This window comes from Salmo salar, chromosome ssa21 (genome assembly GCF_905237065.1).
Source record: "Salmo salar chromosome ssa21, Ssal_v3.1, whole genome shotgun sequence".
NCBI classification, from domain to species: domain Eukaryota; kingdom Metazoa; phylum Chordata; class Actinopteri; order Salmoniformes; family Salmonidae; genus Salmo; species Salmo salar.
Genome location: NC_059462.1, coordinates 33317092 through 33342338, shown reverse-complemented (window position 1 = coordinate 33342338; position 25247 = coordinate 33317092). Strand labels below are relative to the sequence as shown.

General features: G+C 46.1%; 1 protein-coding gene across 1 annotated transcript; it reads right to left on the bottom strand.

Moving 5' to 3' along the window:
• Positions 1–1033: 1033 nt before the first annotated feature.
• On the bottom strand, positions 1034–23348 carry LOC106582195 (acetylserotonin O-methyltransferase-like). Its single transcript, XM_014165035.2, has 5 exons — positions 23325–23348; positions 23036–23229; positions 22813–22884; positions 21947–22053; positions 1034–1284 (listed from the first exon to the last, which is right to left on the bottom strand). The coding sequence occupies exons 1-5, from the start codon at positions 23346–23348 to the stop codon at positions 1034–1036; spliced, it is 648 nt and encodes a 215-aa protein (XP_014020510.2).
• Between the last annotated feature and the right edge of the window lie 1899 nt (positions 23349–25247).

The following is a 25247-nucleotide window of genomic DNA, read 5'->3' as shown; positions in this document are numbered from 1 at the left end:
CCTGTGTGTGTACTCGTGTGTGCCAGGTGTCAACTGGGCTTTAGCACGTCTTTAAGATCTGCTGAAATGACTCCTTCTGATCTGAGCTTTTAATAAGCTCTATCAATGTTGAACACAGACACACACACACACACACACACACACACACACACACACACACACACACACACACACACACACACACACACACACACACACACACACACACACACACACACACACACACACCCCTGTATAAGAGTGCTACCATGAGAAAAGCACTAGAGAAATCTCTGAGGAGGAGCTGACGTGACAGATCTCTAAAGGCTGAGAATCTCCATCTCTGTGAGATCACAGTTAAGACCAGAAGAAAGTCTGACTTTATCCCTCCCCACCTCTTCACTTGTACAGAGTTAAGACTTATACATCTAGCTATCTATATTCAGACTGCTGGCAGAGGGAAATACCTGCACAGCCTCTAAAACACATCAGTGAGCAAAACCATCCTCCCTACACAGGCACAAATACACACACCAATACCAACACACACACACACACCTCCCCTGCCTCCTTTGTTTCATCCACAACAGTGTCAAGACTCTCCATTTCAGATCTAATGGAGAGGCACTCCTCCTGAGAGAGGGGGGAAGAGGGACGGAGGTGTGGAGTCAGAGATATGTAATGGGTCTGTAGAGGAGTGGGGGGATGAGGGTCATATATGAGAGTCCTCCATTAACACGCATGCACGTGTGCACACACTGACACGCACACTGACACACACACATTCATGCAGTATGTTCCACTGCTAAAGGCCAACATACACACCCACACCAGATTCATCAAATGTTTCTATCTCGGAAATTGTTTGTTTGTGAACAGTCTATGCAAACAGAGTTTGTGGGGAGTCTTGCCCTTCTGGTTTCTAGCTGCTTACTAGATTTTCCTGTAGACTATATCAGGGATTCAGGGATGACTGCACCTGATGGTCGCTGTCCTGTGTTCTGAAAGGTCAGATCACAGGATTCTGATTACTGTTGTGCATGGAGCTGAATCTCTAATTGCTGCTGTCCGTGGATCCAAATCTCTGATTGCCGCTGTCCGTGGTGCTGAATCTCTGATAGCCGTTGTTCGTGGTGCTGAATCTCTGATTGCCGTTGTCCGTGGAGCTGAATCTCTGATTGCCATTGTCCGTGGTGCTGAATCTCTGATTGCCGTTGTCCGTGGTGCTGAATCTCTGATTGCCGTTGATATTAGCTAGTTTCTTTACTTTAGCGCCTTTCCAAGATGGCTGCCAGTCCAATATGGCTGCCAATGAACAGATTGGGTTACAGATTGCTACTGTTATTTCTCACTTTCAAGTGTTGTAAGTCTACAGTTAAAAGAAACAGAAGCCTCCATTACTCCGTGCTCTTCCTGGCAAGTCACTATACACATCTGCTAATGCTGCTGTAACACAGAGTGAATCATCTCTTTCTCATCCAACAAGCTTATTTCTCTCTAGACTGCATCCTGTCACTAAAGACAGATACATGTATCAAACACAGGCATGCACACAGATGAGTGTCATTCTATAAAGCTATAGATGGTTTAAACAGACAGAATCTGTGTCATAATGACAGTCCTGAGTTATATCTGGCTCTACTGTCCCTCTGCTGTCACTGTGGATCAGTGTTTCTGCTGCTGTCTGACACCGATACACACACACACTCATACACACACGCACGCACGCACTCACACAAAAACACACACACATGAGTCCAGATTAAAAACAGGCTGTTTATGCCACGGGCCTCAGCTCTTTCTAGCCTGCTGGTAACAGGCTGCCACCTTGATGGATGTGAGAGCAGTGTGTGTCCAGCCCCCTGTAGTGCCATAATGAGTCAGATCCAGCAGACAGACAGACGAACCGACCCTGGGGAAGGAATGGTTGAACAGAGGCTTGAGAGAAGGAAAGGTGGGTAGGACTGTGTGTGTGTGTGTGTGTGTGTGTGTGTGTCTATCAGGCTGGAAATAAAAGTGTGTTTACTATGACTCTGGCTGGACTGGCTGGAATGACTAATCTGTTAGCATGAGTGACTAAACAAGCTGTATGTTTCAACAAGGACAGGATGAGAGGAGAGGACAGAAAAGAGGAGCGATGAGAGTGGAGAAGGGAGAGGAGAAGAGAGGAAGAGGAGAGAGAAGAGAGGAGAGTGTGTGTGTGCGTACATGTGTGCGTGTCAGTGCTCTATGGCCTTTGGGCTCCCAAAGACAAACTGTTGGAATAAAAGGTATGTCTGATAGGAGGGAGAGTGTTGGCCTGCAGCCAACAGAGCTGAAATACATCTTACAGTACAGCAGGCTATTCACACCTTCAGAGAGAGAGTGTGTGTGTGTGTGTGTGTGTGTGTGTGTGTGTGTGTGTGTGTGTGTGTGTGTGTGTGTGTGTGTGTGTGTGTGTGTGTGTGTGTGTGTGTGTGTGTGTGTGTGTGTGTGTGTGTGTGTGTGTGTGTGTGTGTGTGTCATATGCACAGCATCACAGTAGGGAAGCATTTTTCCTGCCTCATTGCCAACAAGACAGAGTACTCATAGATTGTTATTTACCTCATACATACATAATACACAGTCACTCAGTCACCCACAATTATTTCCGTCATAGGAACCTTGCCTGAGACCTGAAGACTTGCCTTTTCTCCCTGAGAGAATGCCTAGGCTTTAACTCAGTAATACAGTCTCCAGGAAGTCTTGGTTAGTATTCTGTGTGTTCCAGCAGGTGTTTCCTGTGTGTAGCAGAGAGAGAACCAATCATTTTGGTAATGCCTCAGACACCTATCAGATGGGCTTTCCTGCTGCTGCATGGGAATAAGCTAATAATAGGTGTGTATAACGCCTGTGTGTGTGTAGTGTGTGTCTGTGTGTGCGTGCGTGCGTCCGTCCGTGCATGCTTGCGTGTGCGTATGTATGTGTGTGTGTGTGTGGTATAAATAATAAGGCATAAGGATAACATTTTTGAACATGTTGATTTGCCGCAGATTATATAGACAGAAAATAATCGTTGTGTGTGTGTGATTACAGAGAGAAAAGCAGCAGTGTGTGTGTGTGTGTGTGTGTGATTACAGAGAAAAGCAGCATTGTGTGTGTGTGTGTGATTACAGAGAGAAAGGCAGTGTGTGAAGATAGCTGCAGTCTTCAGAGGCTGTATAGCTCAGAGCTGATGGTGACAGGAGAGACGAATACTGAATCTATTAGACATTTATATTATCAAAACACAAACTTTACACATTTAAATAATCAAAACTCTGAAACTTGAGATTTTTTCACCATTTCATTATAACTTGTTAGGATGAGTCAGCGACAGCTTGCAGCCATTTGAACTCTCTCTCTCTTTCTCCCTCTCTGCTCCTCTCATTTTGCAGCCAATACTGCAGCTCTGGGGACTCATTTCTGAGTTTTTATACAAGATTTAATGTAGTCTACAGTCAGTTCCTAAAATGTGAGCAAGATCAATACATGAAATGTCTATATGCATTTACACTGAGTGTACAGAACAGTACAGAACATTAAGAACACCTGCTCTTTCCATGACAGACTGACCAGGTGAATCTATGTGAAAGCTATAATCCCGTATGGATATCACTTGTTAAATTCACTTCAAATCAGTGTAGATGAAGGGGAGGAGACAAGTTAAATAAGGATTTTGAAGCCTTGAGACAATTGAGACAGATCTTGTATGTGTGCCATTCAGAGGGTGAATGGGCAAGACAAAAGATTTAAGTGACTTTGAACGGGGTATGGAAGAAGTTGCCAGGCGCACTGGTTTGTGTCAAGAGCTGCAACTCTAGGGCTGTATCACAACCGTACGTGATCGGGAGTCCCATAGGGCGGCACACAATTGGCCCAGCGTCATCCGGTTTAGAGGAGGGTTTGGCCGGGGGGCTTTACTTTGCTCATCGCGCACTAGCGACTCCTTGCGGCGGCCGGGGCGCCTGCAGGCTGACCTCGATTTTTAGTTGAAAGGCGTTTCCTCCAACACATTGGAGAGGCTGGCTTCCGGGTTGACCGGGCGGGTGTTAAGAAACGTGGTTTGGCAGGTCATGTTTCGGAGGACACATGACTCGACCTTCGCCTCCCAAGCCCATTGGGGAGATAAGACAAGATCGAATTTGGGGGGAAAAATATATATATAAAAAATAAGAAGAAGAACTGCAACACTGCTGTGTTTTTGTCTATTAACACCTTCAATGTGTGTGTGTGCGTGCATGCGTCAAATGCGCAGCATCACGTGTCCAATGATCGCTGATGCGCGTGACGGGGAAGGCAGGTGTGCACACTGATGGTGGCTTGAGTGCGTAATGCTGGGAATGCTGGCACCCTCGAGCGCCAGGGGGAGGAAGAGCGGGAGCAGGCGTGACAGTACCCCACTTGGGCGAGCCGGCCGAGACATGGGCGCTGGGCAAGCCGGCTGGGGGTAAACTCCTCACGAACCAGCAGGGGCATGGGAGCCTGGCGAGCCGGCTGAGGCATAGGAGCCTGACGATCCGGCTGAGGGATGAATGCCTGTCGATCCTGCTGCGGCGTGGAAGCCCGATGATCCGGCGGAGACGTAACAGTCTGATGAGCCGGCTGGGTGAACAAGACCTGACGATTCAGCTGAGGCCCGCCGTGGGAGGGGCACCTTCCGAGCCAACCGGGGCAAGGAAACCTCTTGAGCCAGCTAGGGCGTGGAAGCCCGACGAGCTCGGTAGGCACCCCCAGTTCCATCGGCGGCAAACCCAGGACCGACGTCACCACCAACCAAAGAATCCCGAAGTAGGTACGGGGAGTCAGACATTTATTTGGGAACAGACATAGAACAAGACAGGAACAGCGTCAGCACACGGGTAAACACAGACATATGACAAACAAGGCAGCAGCCTGGAACAGAGCTTGGGAACAGACAGATATAGGGAAGGTAATGGCACAAGTAATTGAGTCCACGTGAGTCCAATGATCGCTGATGCGCGTGATGGGGGGAAGGCAGGTGTGAGTACTGATGGTGGCTTGAGTGCGCAATGCAGGGGATCCTGGCGCCCTCGAGTACCAGGGGGAGGAAGAGCAGGAGCAAGCATGACACCTTCTTAATTAATGGATTTGAGCCAATCAGTTGTGTTTTGACAAGGTAGGGGTAGTATACAGAAGATAGCCCTATTTGGTAAAAGACCAAGTCCATATTATGGCAAGAACAGCTCAAATAAGCAAAGAGAAATGACAGTCCATCATTACTTTAGGACATGAAGGTCAGTCAATCTGGAAAATATCAAGAACTTTGAAAGTTTCTTCAAGTGCAGTAATAAAAACCATCAAGCGCTATGATGAAACTGGCTCTCATGAGGACAGCCACAGGAATGGTGCACAGGATAAGTTCATTAGTTATCAGCCACAGAAATTACAGCCCAAATAAATGCTTCACAGAGTTCAAGTGACAGACACATCTCAACATCAACTGTTCAGAGGAGACTGCGTGAATCAGGCCTTCATGGTCGAATTGCTGCAAAGAAACCACTACTAAAGGACACCAATAAGAAGAAGAGACTTGCTTGGGCCAAGAAATACGAGCAATGGACATTAGACCGGTGTAAATCTGTCCTTTGTCTGATGAGTCCAAATTTGAGATTTTTAGCTTAACGGATGATCTCCGCATGTATGGTTCCCACCATGAAGCATAGAGGTGGAGGTGTGATGGTATGGGGGTGCTTTGCTGGTGACACTGTCTGTGATTTATTTAGAATTCAAGGCACACTTAACCAGCATGGCTACCAAAGCATTCTGCAGCGTTACACCATCTCATCTGGTTGGCGCTTAGTGGGACTATCATTTGTTTTTCAACAGGACAATGACCCAACACAACCCCAGGCTGTGTATGGGCTATTTGACCAAGAAGGAGAGTGATGGAGTGCTGTATCAGATGACCTGGCCCCCACAATCACCCGATCACAACCCAACTGAGATGGTTTGGGATGAGTTGGACCGCAGAGTGAAGGGAAAGCAGCCAACAAGTGCTCAGCATATGTGGGAACTCCTTCAAGACTGTTGGAAAAGCATTCCAGGTGAAGCTGGTTGAGAGAATGCCAAGAGTGTGCAAAGCTGTCATCAAGGCAAAGGGTGGCTATTTGAAGAATCTCAAATATAAAGCATATTTAGATTTATTTAATACTTTTTTGGTTACTGCATGATTTCATGTGTTATTTCATAGTTGTGATGTCTTCACTAATATTCTACAATGTAGAAAATAGTAAAACATAAATAAGTACCCTTGAATGAGTAGGTGTGTCCAAACTTGACTGGTACTGTACATAATACACAGTCATACACAGTCACCCACAATTATTTCTGTTAACTTCATATATAAACTCAGCAAAAAAATAAACGTCCCTTTTTCAGGACCCTGTCTTTCAAAGATAATTTGTAAAAATTCAAATAACTTCACAGATCTTCATTGTAAAGGGTTTAAACACTGTTTCCCATGCTTGTTCAATAGACCATAAACAATTAATGAACATGCACCTGTGGAACGGCAATTAAGGTTACAGTTATGAAAACTTAGAACACTAAAGAAGCCTTTCTACTGACTCTGAAAAACACCAAAAGAAAGATGTCAAGGGTCCCTGCTCATCTGCGTGAACATGCCTTAGGCATGCTGCAAGGAGGCATGAGGACTGCAGATGCGGCCAAGGCAATAAATTGCAATATCCGTACTGTGAGACGCCTATGACAGCGCTACAGGGAGACAGGACAGACAGCTGATCGTCCTCGCAGTGGCAAACCACGTGTAACAACACCTGCACAGGATCGGTACATCCGAACATCACACCTGCAGGACAGGTACAGGTTGGCAACAACTGCCCGAGTTACACCAGGAACGCACAATCCCTCCATCAGTGCTCAGACTGTCCGCAATAGGCTGAGAGAAGCTGGACTGAGGGCTTGTAGGCCTGTTGTAAGGCAGGTCCTCACCAGACATCACTGGCAACAATGTCGCCTATAGGCACAAACCCACTGTCGCTGAACCAGACAGGACTGGCAAAAAGTGCTCTTCACTGACGTGTCGCGGCTTTGTCTCACCAGGGTCGGATTCGCATTTATCGCCGAAGGAATGAGCGTTACACCGAGGCCTGTACTCTGGAGCGGGATCGATTTGGAGGTGGAGGGTCCGTCACGGTCTGGGGCAGTGTCACAGCATCATCGGACTGAGCTTGTTGTCATTGCAGGCAATCTCAACGCTGTGCATTACAGGGAAGACATCCTCCTCCCTCATGTGGTACCCTTCCTGCAGGCTCATCCTGACATGACCCTCCAGCATGACAATGCCACCAGCCATACTGCTCGTTCTGTGCGTGATTTCCTACAAGACAGGAATGGCAGTGTTCTGCCATTGCCAGCAAAGTTCCCGGATCGCAATCCCATTGAGCACATCTGGGACCTGTTGGATCGGATGGTGAAGGCCAGGGCCATTGTCCGGGAACTTGCAGATGCCTTGGTGAAAGTGGGGTAACATCTCACAGCAAGCACTGGCAAATCTGGTGCAGTCCATGAGGAGGAGATGCACTGCAGTACTTAATGCAGCTGGTGGCCACACCAGATACTGACTGTTACTTTTGATTTAGACCCCTCTTTGTTCAGGGACACATTATTAAATTTCTGTTAGTTACATGTCTGTTGAACTTGTTCAGTTTATGTCTCAGTTGTTGAATCTTGTTATGTTCATACAAATATTTACACATGTTAAGTTTGCTGAAAATAAACGCAGTTGACAGTGAGAGGACGTTTCTTTTTTTCTGAGTTTACATACATTTTAGTCATTTAGCAGACGCTCTTATCCAGAGTGACTTACAGGAGCAATTAGGGTTAAGTGCCTTGCTCAAGGGCACAGACAGATTTTTCACCTTGTCGGCTCTGGGATTCAAACCAGCAACTGAGACTCTCTCCAATACAATCCAACATTGCAGAGTTATGTGCATCCTTTCAAGCACACGTAAGTATTCAGACTCTTTGCTATGAGCCTCGACATTTAGCCCATGTGCATCCTGTTTCCATTGATCATCCTTGAGATGTTTCTACAACTTGATTGGAGTCCATGATTTTGGACATGATTTTGAAAGGCACACACCTGTCTATATACGGTCCCACAGTTGACAGTGCATGTCAGAGCAAAAACCAAGAGATCCACAACAGGATTGTGTCGAGGCACAGATCTGGGGAAGGGTACCAAAAGGCACCTAAAGATTCTCAGACCATGAGAAACAAGATTCTGGTCTGATGAAACCAAGATTGATTTCTTTGGCCTGAATTCCAAGCGTCACACCTGGAGGACACCTGGCACCATTCCTAAGGTGAAGCATGGTGGCGTCAGCATCATGCTGTGGGGATGTTTTTCAGCAGCAGGGACTGGGAGACTAGTCAAGATCGAAGGAAAGTAGAAGCTGTTCAGGGTCCTGTTGGTTCCAGACTTGGTGCATCGGTACCGCTTGCCGTGCAGCAGCAGAGAGAACAGTCTATCACTTCAGTGACTGGAGTCTTTGGCAATGTTTAGGGCCTTCCTCTGACACCGCCTGGTATAGAGGTCCTGGATGGCAGCTGGCTCAGCTCCAGTGATTTACTGTGTAATGTGATTATGTGACTGATGTAATGTGTGCGTGTGTGTGTGTACATGCATGTCTAATGCCGCGTTCACGTGCTAGTTGGAACTAGGAAACTCTGACATTTCCGACTAGCTAACTGGTTGTAGTTATACACGTGCCGCATTTCACAAATCAGCAAGTCAGAAATGTTTTAGTTTCCTAGTTCTGACTAGCATATGAAAGAGGCATGAGCGCATATGTGCATGTGCCTGTCGCTTAAAACACATCATAGTTGTATGAGTCATACGGCATAAGGATAGTATTTTTTTATGCTAATTTGTAGCAGATTATAGAGTCAGTGTGTGAAGATAGCTGCAGTCTTCAGAGGCTGTATAGCTCAGAGCTGATGGTGACAGGAGAGACGAATACTGAATCTATTAGACATTTATATTATCGAAACACAAACTTTATATATTTAAATAACCTGAACTTTGAAACTTGTTAGGATGAGTCAGTGACAGCTTGGAGGAAGAGAATCTAGCAGGCATTTGAACTCTGTCTGTCTCTCTCGCTGCTCCTCTCATTTGCAGTCGCTCCTGCAGCTCTGGGGACTTATTTCTGAGTATTTATACTACATTTAATATACTACATTTAACAGTCGGTTCCTAAAATGTGAGGAAGATCTATTTATAAAATGTATCTATGCATTTATAATGACAGTTATCATATGTGGAGTACAGAAATTCGGAGATATTCTGAGGTTTGCAGTAATGCCAATCACAGAGATAGCCAGTCAGACAGACAATAGCAATATCACACACAGAGATAGCCAGTCAGACAGACAATATAAATGTCACACAGAGATAGCCAGTCAGACAGACAATATAAATGTCACACAGAGATAGCCAGTCAGACAGACAGTAGAAATGTCACACAAAGATAGCCAGTCAGACAGACAATAGAAATGTCACACAGAGATAGCCAGTCAGACAGACAGTAGAAATGTCACACAAAGATAGCCAGTCAGACAGACAATAGAAATGTCACACAAAGATATCCAGTCGGACAGAAGAAATGTCACACAGAGATAGCCAGTCAGACAGAAGAAATGTCACACAGAGATAGCCAGTCAGACAGACAATAGCAATATCACACACAGAGATAGCCAGTCAGACAGACAATATAAATGTTACACAGAGATAGCCAGTCAGACAGACAGTAGAAATGTCACACAAAGACAGCCAGTCAGACAGAAGAAATGTCACACAGAGATAGCCAGTCAGACAGACAATAAAAATGTCACACAGAGATAGCCAGTCAGACAGAAAATATAAATGTCACACAGAGATAGCCAGTCAGACAGACAGTAGAAATGTCACACAGAGATAGCCAGTCAGACAGACAGTAGAAATGTCACACAGACATAACCACTCAGACAGACAGTAGAAATGTCACATAGAGATATCCACTCAGACAAACAGACAGTAGTAATGTTTGTCAACCTCACTACAGCTCATTATGTTGCCGTGTACAGTTAATAAGAGAGGAGCTGGCTAATTATCCAAATATAATGAGTACCAAGCATTCTCCCCTGACAGACATGACCGCAAATAGCTGACTTTAGCCAGACTTGATCTTAATCAACAGTGGCAGAACTGATCAATGTTTTGTGTATGTGTGTGCATGCGTGCATGTATCTGGTCTGATGCTGTGAGAGATAAACCTAGGACCGTGGCATTTCCACTGTATCAAAAACAATCATGGGAAATATGCTAATGAGTTGAACTGTGGTTGGCTGTTAAAGGCCAGCTTCCCCTGGCAGCAATCACCCATGGCAACCGCATCCGTTTAACCTTAAACATTAGAAACATCACTGTCTCACTGCTCACTGTCTTACCGCTCAGTACCCGTCTCACTGACTCGTTACATTATAAACATCACTGTTTCACTGCCTCAACGCTCAGTACCTGTCTCTCTGTCTAGGTTTACAATAATTTTATGAACTTCACTGCTCATGAAGGTTACGGCTCGGTGAGAGAGGGAGGTGGAGAGAGAAAGTGAGGGATAAGTGATTATCAGGGTTGAGATGGTCCTCAGAGACAAACAGCTACATACAAATGGACAGACACACAACATGCTTAGACCCAGAAAAGCCCTTAGAAACACATACCGTAAAACCTCAGAGATTCACTGTAGCATTATTACACAGCTTGACCCTTCCAACCACACAGCACTAACCCTACCCACACCAGTCTACTGCAGGCACCCCAGCTCCACCTCACTACCTAACCAGCTACTCAAAGAAGTGTGTGCGTGCGTGTATGCGTGTGTGTGGCGCCTACTGGCCAGACAGACTTTGTCCTCAGCTCAATACTGCTGTCAATGAGACTTCAGCATTAATTATGGAATGTTTATAGGGAACAAAAGCAGGCTTACAGCTGAGAATGGGCTTTCTTGAATTGTGAGAAGTGTGTGTCTGTGCAAGACAGTTACAATGAAAAGAACTCTGAGCTGTGAGTCTCATCTGCTCTCTTATCTCCTCCTTTCCTCCTCTCATATCTCCCCCTTTCCTCCTCTCTCCTCCTTTCATCTCCTCTCTTATCTCCCCCTTTCCTCCTCTCTCCTCCTTTCATCTCCTCTCTTATCTCCCCCTTTCCTCCTCTCTCCTCCTTTATCTCCTCTCTCATCTCCCCCTTTCCTCCTCTCTCCTCCTTTCATCTCCTCTCTTATCTTCCCCTTTCCTCCTCTCTCCTCCTTTATCTCCTCTTTCCTCTGCTGAAATCAAATCTCAACTATCTTTGCTCTCACCTGCAAGGAAGAGTATGTCATACTATCACCTAAATACTTTTAATCTAACAAGGCCTTGTTTGACCAAGGCCGACCATGCAGAGCTATGAGAGACTTGTTTCATCTTTAACGAATACGCCTCCAGCAAAATGTGGTTTCCATGCTAAAATATACAGGAGTAAAACCTTGCTATAACCTCTAGAAAAAGTAAACTTTTGCCAAGAATAACCAAGACTCACATACATATGATTTAGTGGGTGTATGCCCAAAATCCCTTGGGGCTGTTGTCTTACAGCAGCGTCCTGCAAAGGCCCCTTGTAAAGAACAGTGACTCCGTGTTAGTGTGGTGTGACCCAGCCTGAGGCCAGATTAGTATGGTGAAGATGAGGGAAAGACAAGAGGATGAACGTCCTTGAATGTCTGACCCTCCCTCTACTTTATTTACTCACTCCCTTTACCTCTCCAGAGAACCAATCAGAAACAGAGAAGCTGTAGCACATTCCATTACAGTTCTAATGGGTAAATATTCTATAATACAAACATCTGAAGAACAAAGGTTTACAAAGACGACAGGTTTACTACACAGGCTACAGAGATGGGACAGGTCTACCAAGATGGGACAGGTCTACAGAGACGGGACATCTCTACAGAGATGGGACAAGTCTACATCAACAGTAGATAGACTACTCTATTTGCAACCCAGGACAGCATCAATACATCTGGCCTGTCCTCTACACATGTACGTTGTTAAACCCTACGGCTGTCAGCAAGGCAGTGTCACAATGAGACAGATATTTCGCGGGATGTATAAATGTGAAGCATCCGCTTGGCGTTTCCACTCACTACCAAATATGGTAGTTAGAGGAAGCCCAGTGGCCGGCAGTGGGAGAAGATGGAAGTGTAAGGTTCTGGGTGTAGCTGGTGCAGAGGAGTCAGGCGCAGGACAGCAGAGATGAGTAACACAATTAACTTTACTCAAAATTTCCAAACACATGAAGTAATACCAAGCCTACAAACATCGGACCGAACTTACAATAAAACAATCACTCACAAAAACCATGGGGAAAACAGAGGGTTAAATAATGAACATGTAATTGGGGAATTGAAACCAGGTGTGTAAAACAAAGACAAAACAAAAGGAAAATGAAAAGTGGATCGGCGATGGCTAGAAGGCCGGTGACGTCGACCACCGAACGCCGCCCGAACAAGAAGAGGGACCGACTTCGGCGGAAGTCGTGACAGCACCCCCCTTTGACACTCGGCTCCAGCAGCGTGTCGACACCGACCTCGGGGACGACCCGGAGGACGAGGCGCAGGGCGATCCGGATGGACACGGTGGAACTACCGCAGCAACGAAGGGTCCAAAACGTCCTCCACCGGCACCCAGCATCTCTCCTCCGGACCATACCCCTCCCACTCCACGAGGTACTGAAGGCCCCTCGCCCGACGCCTCGAGTCCAATATGGCTCGAACAGCATACGCTGGGGCCCCCTCGATGTCCAGAGGGGGGCGAAGGAACCTCCCGCACCTCAGACTCCTGGAGTGGACCAGCCACCACCGGCCTGAGGAGAGACACATGGAACGAGGGGTTAATACGGTAATCTGGGGGAAGCTGTAACCTGTAGCAAACCTCGTTCAGTCTCCTCAAGACGTTGAATGGCCCCACAAAACGCGGGCCCAGTTTCCGGCACGGCAGGCGGAGGGGCAGGTTTCGGGTTGAGAGCCAGACCCGGTCCCCCGGTGCGAACACCGGGGCCTCACTGCGATGGCAATCGGCACTCGCCTTCTGACGCCTCAAGGCCCATTGTAGGTGCACATGAGCGGCGTCCCAGGTCTCCTCCGAGCGCTTAAACTATTCGGCCACCGCAGGAGCCTTGATCTGGCTCTGATGCCAAGGTGCCAGGACCGGCTGATACCCCAGTACGCACTGGAAAGGGAAGAGGTTAGTGGAGGAGTGGCGGAGCAAGTTTTGGGCCATCTCTGCCCAGGGGATGAACGCCGCCCACTCCCCCGGCCGGTCCTGACAATAAGACCGCAGAAACCTACCCACATCCTGGTTTACTCTCTCCACCTGCCCGTTACTCTCGGGGTGAAAGCCCAAGGTAAGGCTGACCCTCCTCCAGACCCTTGACGTGAACTGGGGACCTTGATCAGACACTATATCCTCAGGCACCCCGTAGTGGCGGAAGACGTGTGTAAACAGGGCCTCCACAGTCTGTAGGGCCGTAGGGAGACCGGGCAAAGGAAGGAGACGGCAGGACTTAGAGAACCGATCCACAACGACCAGGATCGTGGTGTTAACCTGTGAGGGAGGAAGATCCGTGAAGAAATCCACCGATAGGTGCGACCACGGCCGTTGTGGAATGGGTAAGGGCTGTAACTTCCCTCTGGGCAGGTGCCTAGGGGCCTTGCACTGGGCGCACACCGAGCAGGAGGAAACATAAACTCCCACGTCCTTGGCCAAGGTGGACCACCAGTACTTCCCACTAAGACAGCGCACCGTCCGACCGATGCCCGGATGACCAGAGGAGGGTGACGTGTGGGCCCAATAGATCAAACGGTCGCGGACAGCAGACGGAACGTACAGACGCCCAGCTGGACACTGGGGGGGAGTGGACTCTGTGCGTAAAGCCCGCTCGATGTCCGCGTCCAGCTCCCACACCACCGGTGCCACCAGGCAACAGGCCGGAAGTATGGGAGTGTGATCTATGGACCACACCTCTGTGTCATACATCCTGGACAGTGCATCTGCCTTAGCGTTCTTGGAATCTGGTCTGTAGGACAGGGTGAAAACAAAACGGGTAAAGAACATGGCCCACCTTGCCTGGCGAGGGTTCAGTCTCCTCGCCGCCCGGATGTACTCCAGATTGCGGTGGTCTGTCCAGATGAGAAAACGGTGTTTAGCCCCCTCAAGCCAATGTCCCCACGCCTTCAGAGCCTTGACAACAGCTAACAGCTCCCGGTCCCCCACATCGGACTGTTGGAAGAACAGACATTTCTCAGCCTTGACATGCAGGTCATGCTCCAACAGTCGACCAAGCACCCTGTGCACCAGGGACACATGCTCGGCGCGTGTAGCGGAGTATATCAGAATGTCGTCGATATACACCACTACACCCTGCCCGTGCAGGTCCTGGAAAATCTTGTCTACAAATGCCTGGAAGACTGATGGAGCATTCATCAACCCGTACGGCATGACGATGTACTCATAGTGCCCTGAGGTGGTACTAAATACCCTCTTCCACTCGTCCCCCTCCCGGATATGCACCAGGTTGTAAGCGCTCCTGAGATCCAATTTTGTGAAGAAGCTCGCCCCGTGCATTGACTCTATCGCACTGGCTATGAGAGGCAGCGGGTAGCTGTACCTCACAGTGATTTGGTTGATACCTCGATAGTCAATACACGGGCGCAGACCTCCATCCTTCTTCTTCACAAAAAAGAAACTCGAGGAGGCAGGTAAAGTGGAGGGCCGAATGTACCCCTGCCCCAGGGATTCAGAGACATATGTTTCCATAGCCGCCGTCTCCTCCTGTGACAGGGGATACACGTGACTCCTGGGAAATGCTGCGTCTACCAGGAGATTTATCGCACAATCCCCCCATTGATGAGGTGGTAATTGAGTCGCCTTCTTTTTACAGCAGGCGAGAGCCAAATCGGCATATTCAGAGGGGATGCACACGGCGGAGATCTGGTGTGGACTTTCCACCGAAGTAGCACCGATGGAAACCCCTAAACACCTCCCCGAGCACTTTCGTGACCACCCCTTGAGAGCCCTCTGTTGCCACGAAATAGTGGGGTCATGACAGGCCAACCAGGGTAGGCCCAGCACCACGGGAAACGCAGGAGAATCACCTTGTGACCGTCCTGCGTAACCATGCCCAGTGGAGCGGTGGCCTCCCCAATTAGCCCTGACCCTAATGGTCAACTACCTAGGGTGTGCACAGGGAAGGGCGTATCCACAGGAACAATGGGGATCCCTAAACTATGGGCAAATGCTCTGTCAATAAAATTCCCAGCTGCACCTGAATCTACGAGCGCCTTATGCTGGGAATGCGGGGAAAACTCAGGAAAATTTATAAACAAAAACATGTGAGCAACAGGGGGCTCTGAGTGAGCCTGGTGCCGACTCACCTGGGGTGACACGAGAGTGCCCTGCCTGCCGTCTCGACTCCCAGAAGAACCTCCCCAGCACTGACCAGCCCTCTGCGGCCACAGATGGTACAGGGAACGGCCCCTCCTCCGGTCACCCTAAGTGCAGCACCTCCCAGCTCCATGGGCGTCGGAACGGTGGTGCTGGGGGATGGAACTGACAGGTTCCGATCCGGACGTCCGCGGGAAGCCAGCAGGTTATCCAGCCGAACGGACAGGCTTGCAAGCCTCCCCCTTTTTCCTCCAAACATAACAATGGTCATTATAGCTAAATAGTTCTATATTTGTTTAATCAGACCAGAGGACATTACTCCAAAAAGTACGATCTTTGTCCCCATGTGCAGTAGCAAACCGTAGTCTGGCTTTTTTATGGTGGTTTTGGAGCAGTGGCTTCTTGCTGAGCGGCCTTTCAAGTTATGTCGATATAGGACTCGTTTTACTCTGGATATAGATACTTTTGTACCTATTTCCTCCAGCATCTTCACAAGGTCCTTTGCTGTTGTTCTGGGATTGATTTGAATACACCTGTTGTATTCGAACCATGTGACTAATAAAATTTGAATTGATTTGATTAGTGGAATGACAACAACATGGATACTTGTTAGAGATGGACAGAGTGAGAGAGGGACAGAGACATAACATTGCCACATTCAGAAACTACTCGCACCTACAATAACCATATACTTTGCACACGAACCGCCGCCCGCTTTGAGCAAGAAATCATGAATGTGTTTACGTGAAATGCCTGGGTTCGCTGGTGATCTCTCGGTGAACGGGGCAGCCTTGTTAAGGGTGTTGGGCCTTTTCACAGCACACTTGTAAGGCTCTGATTGTCTGAAATGGTTCCAACAAGTCTTCTACTGTTGTCCTCCTTCTTAGTTGTCCAGTATCCGGTGACTTGTTGTGTAGTCCTGAACAGAACTACAGAGTGGATTTTCCTTCCATTCGCTCTTGAAAATACTTCTTTGAAGATAGGATAGCCAGCCGTATCGATGGTTCCCCAGTGGGGTGATGAGAGTAGCGTAATACGATGGTTTGAGCAGAGTGACAGGATGGTCCTACTTAAATTAGCTTTCGAAGATACTTTACTTAGGACAGCTGATCAGCCGTACCAGTGATTGTCTGGGATGTGAGTTTATCGTCTCCACCTCGTGTTGAGATTCAAAGTTCAAACCCTTTTAAATGCGCAGCTGCAGCATCGCACTTTTCTGGTCTAATGTGTTCACTTCTTAACCCATCCTTTATACCATTTGCTCAAAAGGGGCGGTTTCGGCAGGCTGGGACTCTCCTTGACCTCACTCCGGGGCGGTGATTACTCACTGTGCAAAGTTATGGAAAACAATTATCTAATATAACTTCTCAAATCACATCCCTCTCTTAACAAAAACCCTTTCATAATTTTTCATATCACATTCACAGCACATAGTATGGAAACTTCATATATGTAGTGGGTACACTTTCCAAGTTACAGTATTTCCTTTATAACATTTTTAATGACATCACAAAATACCAAACAAAATGACATTAGTGTTCTATAGATCGCCTCTGACCATTCCCCACGTTCTACGTTAGAAATATTGTTCCAGTATTTGCTTTTGAATGTGTTAGTTTCAACAGGAAAAAGGTCTGTTGAGACAAAGCACATTCCTTTGGTGGATTTGGAGAGGGAGAGACTGGATCTTCTCCCTTGATTTACAACAGGACGTGAGTTGTTAATCCCCACTAGTTATTTCCTACCCCCTCAACGGTTAAGAGGGGGCCTGATTGAAATTATTAATTGCAAACCTGATCTGATCTTTTTGGATTCTCGTGGTCAGTCATGATAGTTGTCATACCCAGACTGCTGCTTGCTGTTTGTTTCTAGCAGAAGGTTGAGCTGAAGGTTAAACAATATCCTCATTGTTATGCAGAATATGTGTGTGTGTGTTATGTACTTGCAAGTGTGTGAGTGTGTTATGTAGCAAGCTTCTGGCTACAGCAGAGCTTTCAAAGGCCAGAGATTTTGTGTTTGTGTGTGTGTGTGTGTGTGTGTGTGTGTGTGTGTGTGTGTGTGTGTGTGTGTGTGTGTGTGTGTGTGTGTGTGTGTGTGTGTGTGTGTGTGTGTGTGTGTGTGTGTATTTGTGCTTGTGGGCTTGTCTGACAGGATGTTTTTGTTGACACAGTCACCCAAGGCGAAGAAGGGGGGTGCTGAAGAATAAGGAGAGTCAAGTCGCATCTGATCTTTCTCACCAGAGAGAATGACTGAAGGAGAGAGAGGGGATGGAGGAGGGTGTGTATACTTGGTTTGCAGGCCCTGTAGACTTCTCAGTAGTTCTATGCTGCGCGTGTCCGTCCAGCCATGAAGGATTCTCGCCAGAATGTAGAGGTCAGCATCTAGCAACTCGTCTTTGAAAAAGTCCACTACACATACAATGCTGTCAGTCAATGACAAAGATAACTTAGGATAGAACTTGTTACGGGCTCCTCCCATCGCTTTGTCTGAGGTCATTGATTGGCTGTCTCTCTTTGTGGAACTTAATGGAAGCTGATCGTCTGGTTGTCGACGGTAACAAAGTGTTCTCTGGATGTCAAAGATCGTCACTGTGCATTCTGGGTATGTCAACACATATTTCTTGGCTAGAGCTCCACAACAACCTAAAGAGAGAGATAGATGCAGTGATGTGTAATATAGGATCAGAGTATTATAATCACATGAATAAACGGCCTGGGTACCGGAGAGGGTAAACCAGGTGATCGTGTTGTCATGGTAACCTATACACTGTTACTGACTAATGGACATTAAGTTAGACCTGGGGGCAGGACTAATTGGTGGATCAATAATCCACAAATGACCAATGAGGTGCTGAGTCCCAGGAGAGCCCGCCCAGCCCTGGTCTGTGTTTGTGATGTGTGATCTCTATGTGGGGTTTACACCCAAACAGTGTCTACAGAGACACATAGAGATCAGTAAGCAGCAGAAACCTGGCCTGTCTAGGAGACTGTCTAGCCCTGAGGTTGGATGAGGTTTAGAAGAACATTGTTTAGTGGAATCTGTATTCTGAACACACCCACTCTCACATCACAGACACACACACCCGCACACCCACACACACACACCCACACACTAGAGGTCGACCGATTAATCGAAATGGCCGATTAATTAGGGCCGATTTCAAGTTTTCATTACAATCGGAAATCTGTATTTTTGGACGGCGATTTATTTTTTATTTTTTTTACACCTTTATTTAACTCGGCAAGTCAGTTAAGAACACATTCTTATTTTCAATGATGGCCTAGGAATGGTGGGTTAACAGCCTTGTTCAGGGGCAGAATGACAGATTTTTACCTTGTCAGCTCAAGGATTCAATCTTGCAACCTTACGGTTAACTAGTCCAACGCTCTAACCACCTGCTTTACATTGCACTCCACGAGGACCCTGCCTGTTACGCGAATGCAGTAAGAAGCCAGGGTAAGTTGCTAGCTAGCATTAAACTTATCTTATAAAAAACAATCAATCAATCATAATCACTAGTTAACTACACATGGTTGTAACGCCCTGGCCATAGAGAGGGGGTTTTGTTCTTTATTTTGGTTAGGCCAGGGTGTTACATTGGGTGGGCGTTCTATGTTCCTTTTTCTATGTTTTTGTATTTCTTTGTTTTGGGCCGTGTGTGGCTCCCAATCAGGCACAGCTGAAGCTCGTTGTTGCTGATTGGGAGTCACACATAAGAAGCATGTTTTTCCTTTGGGTTTTGTGGGTAATTGTTTCTGTTAGTGTTTTGCACCTGACAGGACTGTTTTGGCTGTCAGTTTTCTTGTTTTTTGTATAGTGTTCACATTGTTCAATTAAAATCATGATGAACACTAACTCCGCTGCACCTTGGTCTACTCTCTCTTCAGACAGCCGTTACAATGGTTGATGATATTAATAGTTTTTGTAGCCTGTCCTGCGTTGCATATAATCGCTTAGGTACACGTTGCTCCAACGTGTACCTAACCATAAACATCAATGCCTTTCTTAAAATCAATACACAAGTATATATTTTTAAACCTGCATATTTAGTTAATATTGCCTGCTAACATGAATTTCTTTTAACTAGGGAAAATGTGTCACTTCTCCTGCAACAGAGTCAGGGTATATGCAGCAGTTTGGGCCGCCTGGCTCGTTGCGAACTGTGTGAATACTATTTCGTCCTAACAAAGACAGCCGACTTGGCCAAACGGGGGATGATTTAACAAAAGCGCATTTGCGAAAAAAGCACAATCATTGCACGACTGTACCTAACCATAAACATCAATGCCTTTCTTAAAATCAATACACAGAAGTATATATTTTTAAACCTGCAGCTAAAAGAAACCCAGGTTAGCAGGCAATATTAACCAGGTGAAATTGTGTCACTTCTCTTCCGTTCATTGCACGCAGAGTCAGGGTATATGCAACAGTTTGGGCCGCCTGGCTCGTTGCGAACTAATTTGCCAGAATTTTACGTAATTATGATATAACATTGAAGGTTGTGCAATGTAACAGGAATATTTTGACTTAGGGATGCCACCCGTTAGATAAAATACGGAACGGTTCCGTATTTCACTGAAAGGAAAAACTTTTTGTTTTTGAGATGATAGTTTCCGGATTCAACCATATTAATGACCTAAGGCTCGTATTTCTGTGTGTTTATTATATTATAATTAAGTCTATGATTTGATAGAGCAGTCTGACTGAGTGGTGGTAGGCAGCAGCAGGCTCGTAAGCATTAATTCAAACAGCACTTTTGTGCGTTTTGCCAGAAGCTCTTCGCTGTGCTTCAAGCATTGCGCTGTTTATGACTTCAAGCCTATCAACTCCCAAGATTAGGCTGGTGTAACCAATGTGAAATGGCTAGCTAGTTAGCGGGGTGCGCACTAATAGCGTTTCAAACGTCACTCGCTCTGACACTTGGAGTAGTTGTTCCCCTTGCTCTGCATGGGTAACGCTGCTTCAAGGGTGGCTGTTGTCGATGTGTTGCTGGTTCGAGCCCAGGTAGGAGCAAGGAGAGGGATGGAAGCTATACTGTTACACTGGCAATACTAAAGTGCCTATAAGAACATCCAATAGTCAAAGGTATATGAAATACAAATCGTATAGAGAGAAATAGTCCTATAATTCCTATAATAACTACAACTTAAAACTTCTTACCTGGGAATATTGAAGACTCATGTTAAAAGGAACCACCAGCTTTCATATGTTCTCATGTTCTGAGCAAGGAACTTAAACGTTAGCTTACTTACATGGCACATATTGCACTTTTACTTTCTTCTCCAACACTTTGTTTTTGCATTATTTAAACCAAATTGAACATGTTTCATTATTTATTTGAGGCTAAATTGATTTCATTGATGTATTATATTAAGTTAAAATAAGTGTTCATTCAGTATTGTTGTAATTGTCATTATTACAAATAAACAAAAAAATTGGCCGATTAATCGGTATCGGCGTTTTTGGTCCGAGAATAATCGGCGTCGGCGTTGAAAATTCATAATCGGTCAACCTCTACCACACACACACACACACACACACACACACACACACACACACACACACACACACACACACACACACACACACACACACACACACACACACACACACACACACACACACACACACACACACACACACACACACACACACACACACACAAATAGTTCAATACAGCAGGACAGGGGAGAAAAGGAATCAAAGAAGCGAAAATAACAAAACAGAATGAAAGGGGAAAACAACACACAGAACTTTTTATCTCCCTAGCCTCTTCCTCTCTTTCCACAATGTGTGTGTGTGTGTGTGTGTGTGTCAGAGCCCAACTCCTCTCAGCCTCAGCTAGTACAGCTACCCCCTGTGGTCTTTGGAGTTATTTTCCTACAATATCATGTTAAGGTTGTCCCCTTTACATACACACAAACAAACACACACAGGGGCGTCATGCACTCCAAAAATCAGAGGGGGTACAATGTAAGTGAGGATGGCTGGGGATTGGTCCGGAGACGGGCTAGGTCCCTTGCTGGGAAGTTGGATAATTCTGCATTTCTCAAACACCTTAATCAGCTTTTTCCTGGAATCTAAAGCCATAATCATTATCCTTAATGTGTTTATTTTTCTGGATATCTAAGTATACCTCTAGAGCTGTCTGTATCCTCCTGACTGGTGGTTCTTATTTTAATGAAACTAAATATGCTTCTCTGCATCTCTGCTCAAATCTGGGTAAAATATTTAAAGGAATTTCAGTCTTACTCAGTACATTTAGTTATTGCTTGCTTGTCTAAAGTCTACCAACCTTGCCAGCAGGCATGCCAGCTAAAACTTCATAAAATTGCTATGTGGCTAATAGTATTACAGAGAAACTTCAACAACAAATGTAAACTTTTTTTTTACTTGAAAAATCTGAGGGGGCATGACGTCTCTGCATACGCACACACACAGGTCCTCACCCCTGAGGTTGTACAGTAGATGGTTCTAAAAGGTGAGAGGTCGAAGACAGTCACTACGTCTCGACCACAGATGTTCCAGATGGAGTTCATCAGCTGCATAAACTGCACCCTCACCTCCTCAGACCCACACACACACACACACACACACACACACACACACACACACACACACACACACACACACACGGACAGAGACACACACACGCGCACGCACACAAACACACGTGTATGTGCATGCAGACACATTTTTAAAACACATGCTGAAGGCAGAGTTTCAATCAGCTGTCTCCCCCTATTTCCAGAGTCAATCCTACCCCCAAAACAAACACACACACACACACACACACACACACACACACACACACACACACACACACACACACACACACACACACACACACACACACACACACACACACACACACAGGCATGCTTACACACACACACAAACCTCTCGACACATACAGTACCAGACAGCTGTGAATGATTTCACAACTCTGATTCCTCCTCCTTCCTCCTCTATGTCCTCCTTCCCCGCCTATCACACAGCCAACAACGACTGACAGACACCAGGCAGAGAGAGAGAGAGCGAGTAAGGAAGACATAGTGCTTGGTTCTGAAATAAATCCTTTAACTTGTAATCCTAGACTAGAAATACCACTGAACCATAACAAGTGAATTATTATCATTAGATTGACTGTGAAGCTCAAGGCCATTCTACAACTTCTCACTTTCCTAATCTTTTCTCACTTCACTGACGCTTTTTCACCAGGCAGGAAAGCGGAGAGGGAGAGAGAGAGAGAGAGAGAGTGGAGGAGAAGGAGAAGATGAAGAGAGAGGGAAGGGGTAGAGATGAAGAGCTGTGTGTGTGTGTGTGTCTCACCTGTACATGGCTTCAAACAAATCATCAGACTTGACACCAAATGCCTTCTCATACTGGTTACTGCCTTCCCTGGGGAGAAACAATCACACATACTGAGTTAGAATCTGAATAAACAATCACATCTCTTTTTTTAATCATACAGGACAAGTTCAGGTACCTCTTTCAATACATGTCCAAACATGTTCTCCTTGGTGAACACAACTCGGGTGAGAGGACTCACCTCACAGCATCAATCAGGTAGTGCCAGCAGAGGTAGATGGTCTTGGAGCTGTAGTGGATGGACCGGGTCAGATACATCTTCTCAGTACCGCTCAGGCTGGCCCTGATTACCTGCACTACCTCCTCTAGAGACAGGGGGCACCATGACGAGGCCAGCAGGTCAAATAAACCCATCTCACACACTGTAAACAGGGTCTGGGGGAGAGAGGGGACAGGGTAAAACACACAACCATCAAACAGTGCCCAAGAATGGGACTTGAATTCTATGTGGGTGTATCTATGTGTGTTACCTTGGAGACCAGAAAGACTTCCATATAGTCCATAATCTTCTGCGTGTAGGCAGCAGCTGCAGCAGCATTAGTAGTACCAGCCGCCAGCTCCATTGAAAAACTCTTCCCCGGTCCCTCAGCCGTAGCCTCACTAGACACCACTGGTTGACTAACATACATTTGAGTCCGTCGCTGTATGAGACTGTCAGTGTTAATGCGTGGCCTACTGTTGTCAAGAGTTCCTGTATGAGTCCCTTAGGAGTGTGTCCTGTATGAGTTGATCCCAAGTCAATCCTGGTACTGCTACTACTGCTAGTGGAACAGCAGAGAGCTCTCGTGAGTGTGTGGTAGTACAGCCGACTGAGGGAGTAATGTTAACGACCACTGCTGTCTCGGTCTCAGTGAGAGCAGCAGGGTTTAATCATACAGCCCATAGGTCTTGTGTTATTGTGTGTGTTAGATTGCAGACCCAGTCAAAGCAGAGTGGTATAATCCGATTACAGTTTACAGCCGGGGGCTCATACCTCAATACACTGGGGCCTTGTTTACCACACCACTAACACACACTCTAATAACCACACACACACACACACCTTTCTGTTTCAGACTAGCAATATACTGGGGCCTACTTGAACACTAACAATACACTTACCACGCTACTATAACTACACACAAAACCTCATCTCATTCTGTAATGAAACACCAAATGAGTTAAAATAATTACATGTTTAGAAGGAATGATGTAGTAGGCTACTAGGGATGGGCAGTTTTTTACTGTTCAGAGTTCTCCCATTATCTTTTTCAGAGTACTTAAGTAGGCCTGCACTGGATTAAAAAAAAAATCACATTTATCTATAGGCCTATGCCAACAGTGTTCAACAATGCCTAATTAATCATAACCATTACAGATAAATCTGAATTCTTACAATTGCCCCATATACACTGTTTACAAAAGATTAGGAACACCTTCCTAATATTGAGTTCCATCCCCTTTTGCCCTCAGAACAGCCTCAATTCGTCAGGGCATGGACTCTACAAGGTGTCGAAAGCATTCCACAAGGATGCTGGCCCATGCTGACTCCAATGATTCCCACAGTTGTGTTAAGTTGGCTGGATGTCTTTAGGGTGGTGGACCATTCTTGATACACACAGGAAACTGCTGAGTGTGTAAAACCCAGCAGAGTTGCAGTTCTTGACACACTCAAAACAGTGCACCTGGCACCTACTACCATACCCTGTTCAAAGGCACTTCAATATTTTGTCTTGCCCATTCACCCTCTGAATTGCACACATACACAATCCATGTCTCAATTGTCTCAAGGCTTAAAAATCACTATTTAAACCTTCTCCTCCCCTTCATATACACTGATTGAAGGTGACATCAATAAGGCATCATAGCTTTCACCTGGTCAGTCTGTCGTGGAAAGAGCAGGTGTTCCTAATGTTTTGTTGATTCAGTCAATAAAAAGCAAGCGCCATTTAAGATGAATTTATCTAACCCGTAATATCAACTGGTTATATTATATCATGGAACACAATCTTCAGAAAGGCAGTAACCTCAGCAGTGGCGCTTGCTTGAAGAAGCCTATGGCTGTGCAATGGCATAGCCTTGTTTTGATAATTTATCAGACAACACACTGTTATTTCCCAAAGCATTAGTCCAGATACCTATTTTATAGTAAAAGATGTAATATAACAGAATAAAATAGAACAGAATAGTGATGTGCATAGTCTGCAACAGTTCTTTTCAAAGTATAATAATTAGAAAACGGGGCTCAATTTTGCGAGTTTACACTTTTTTCAGGAATACAAATGAAAATCAGTTTTTTCGATATAGAGGTTTGATTTAGATTATTCTGCCATCTTGTTTTTTATTTTCTGAGTGGATTAACGACTCCACATTGAACAGTGCATGGTGATGAATAACAGCCATGACATGTTTGG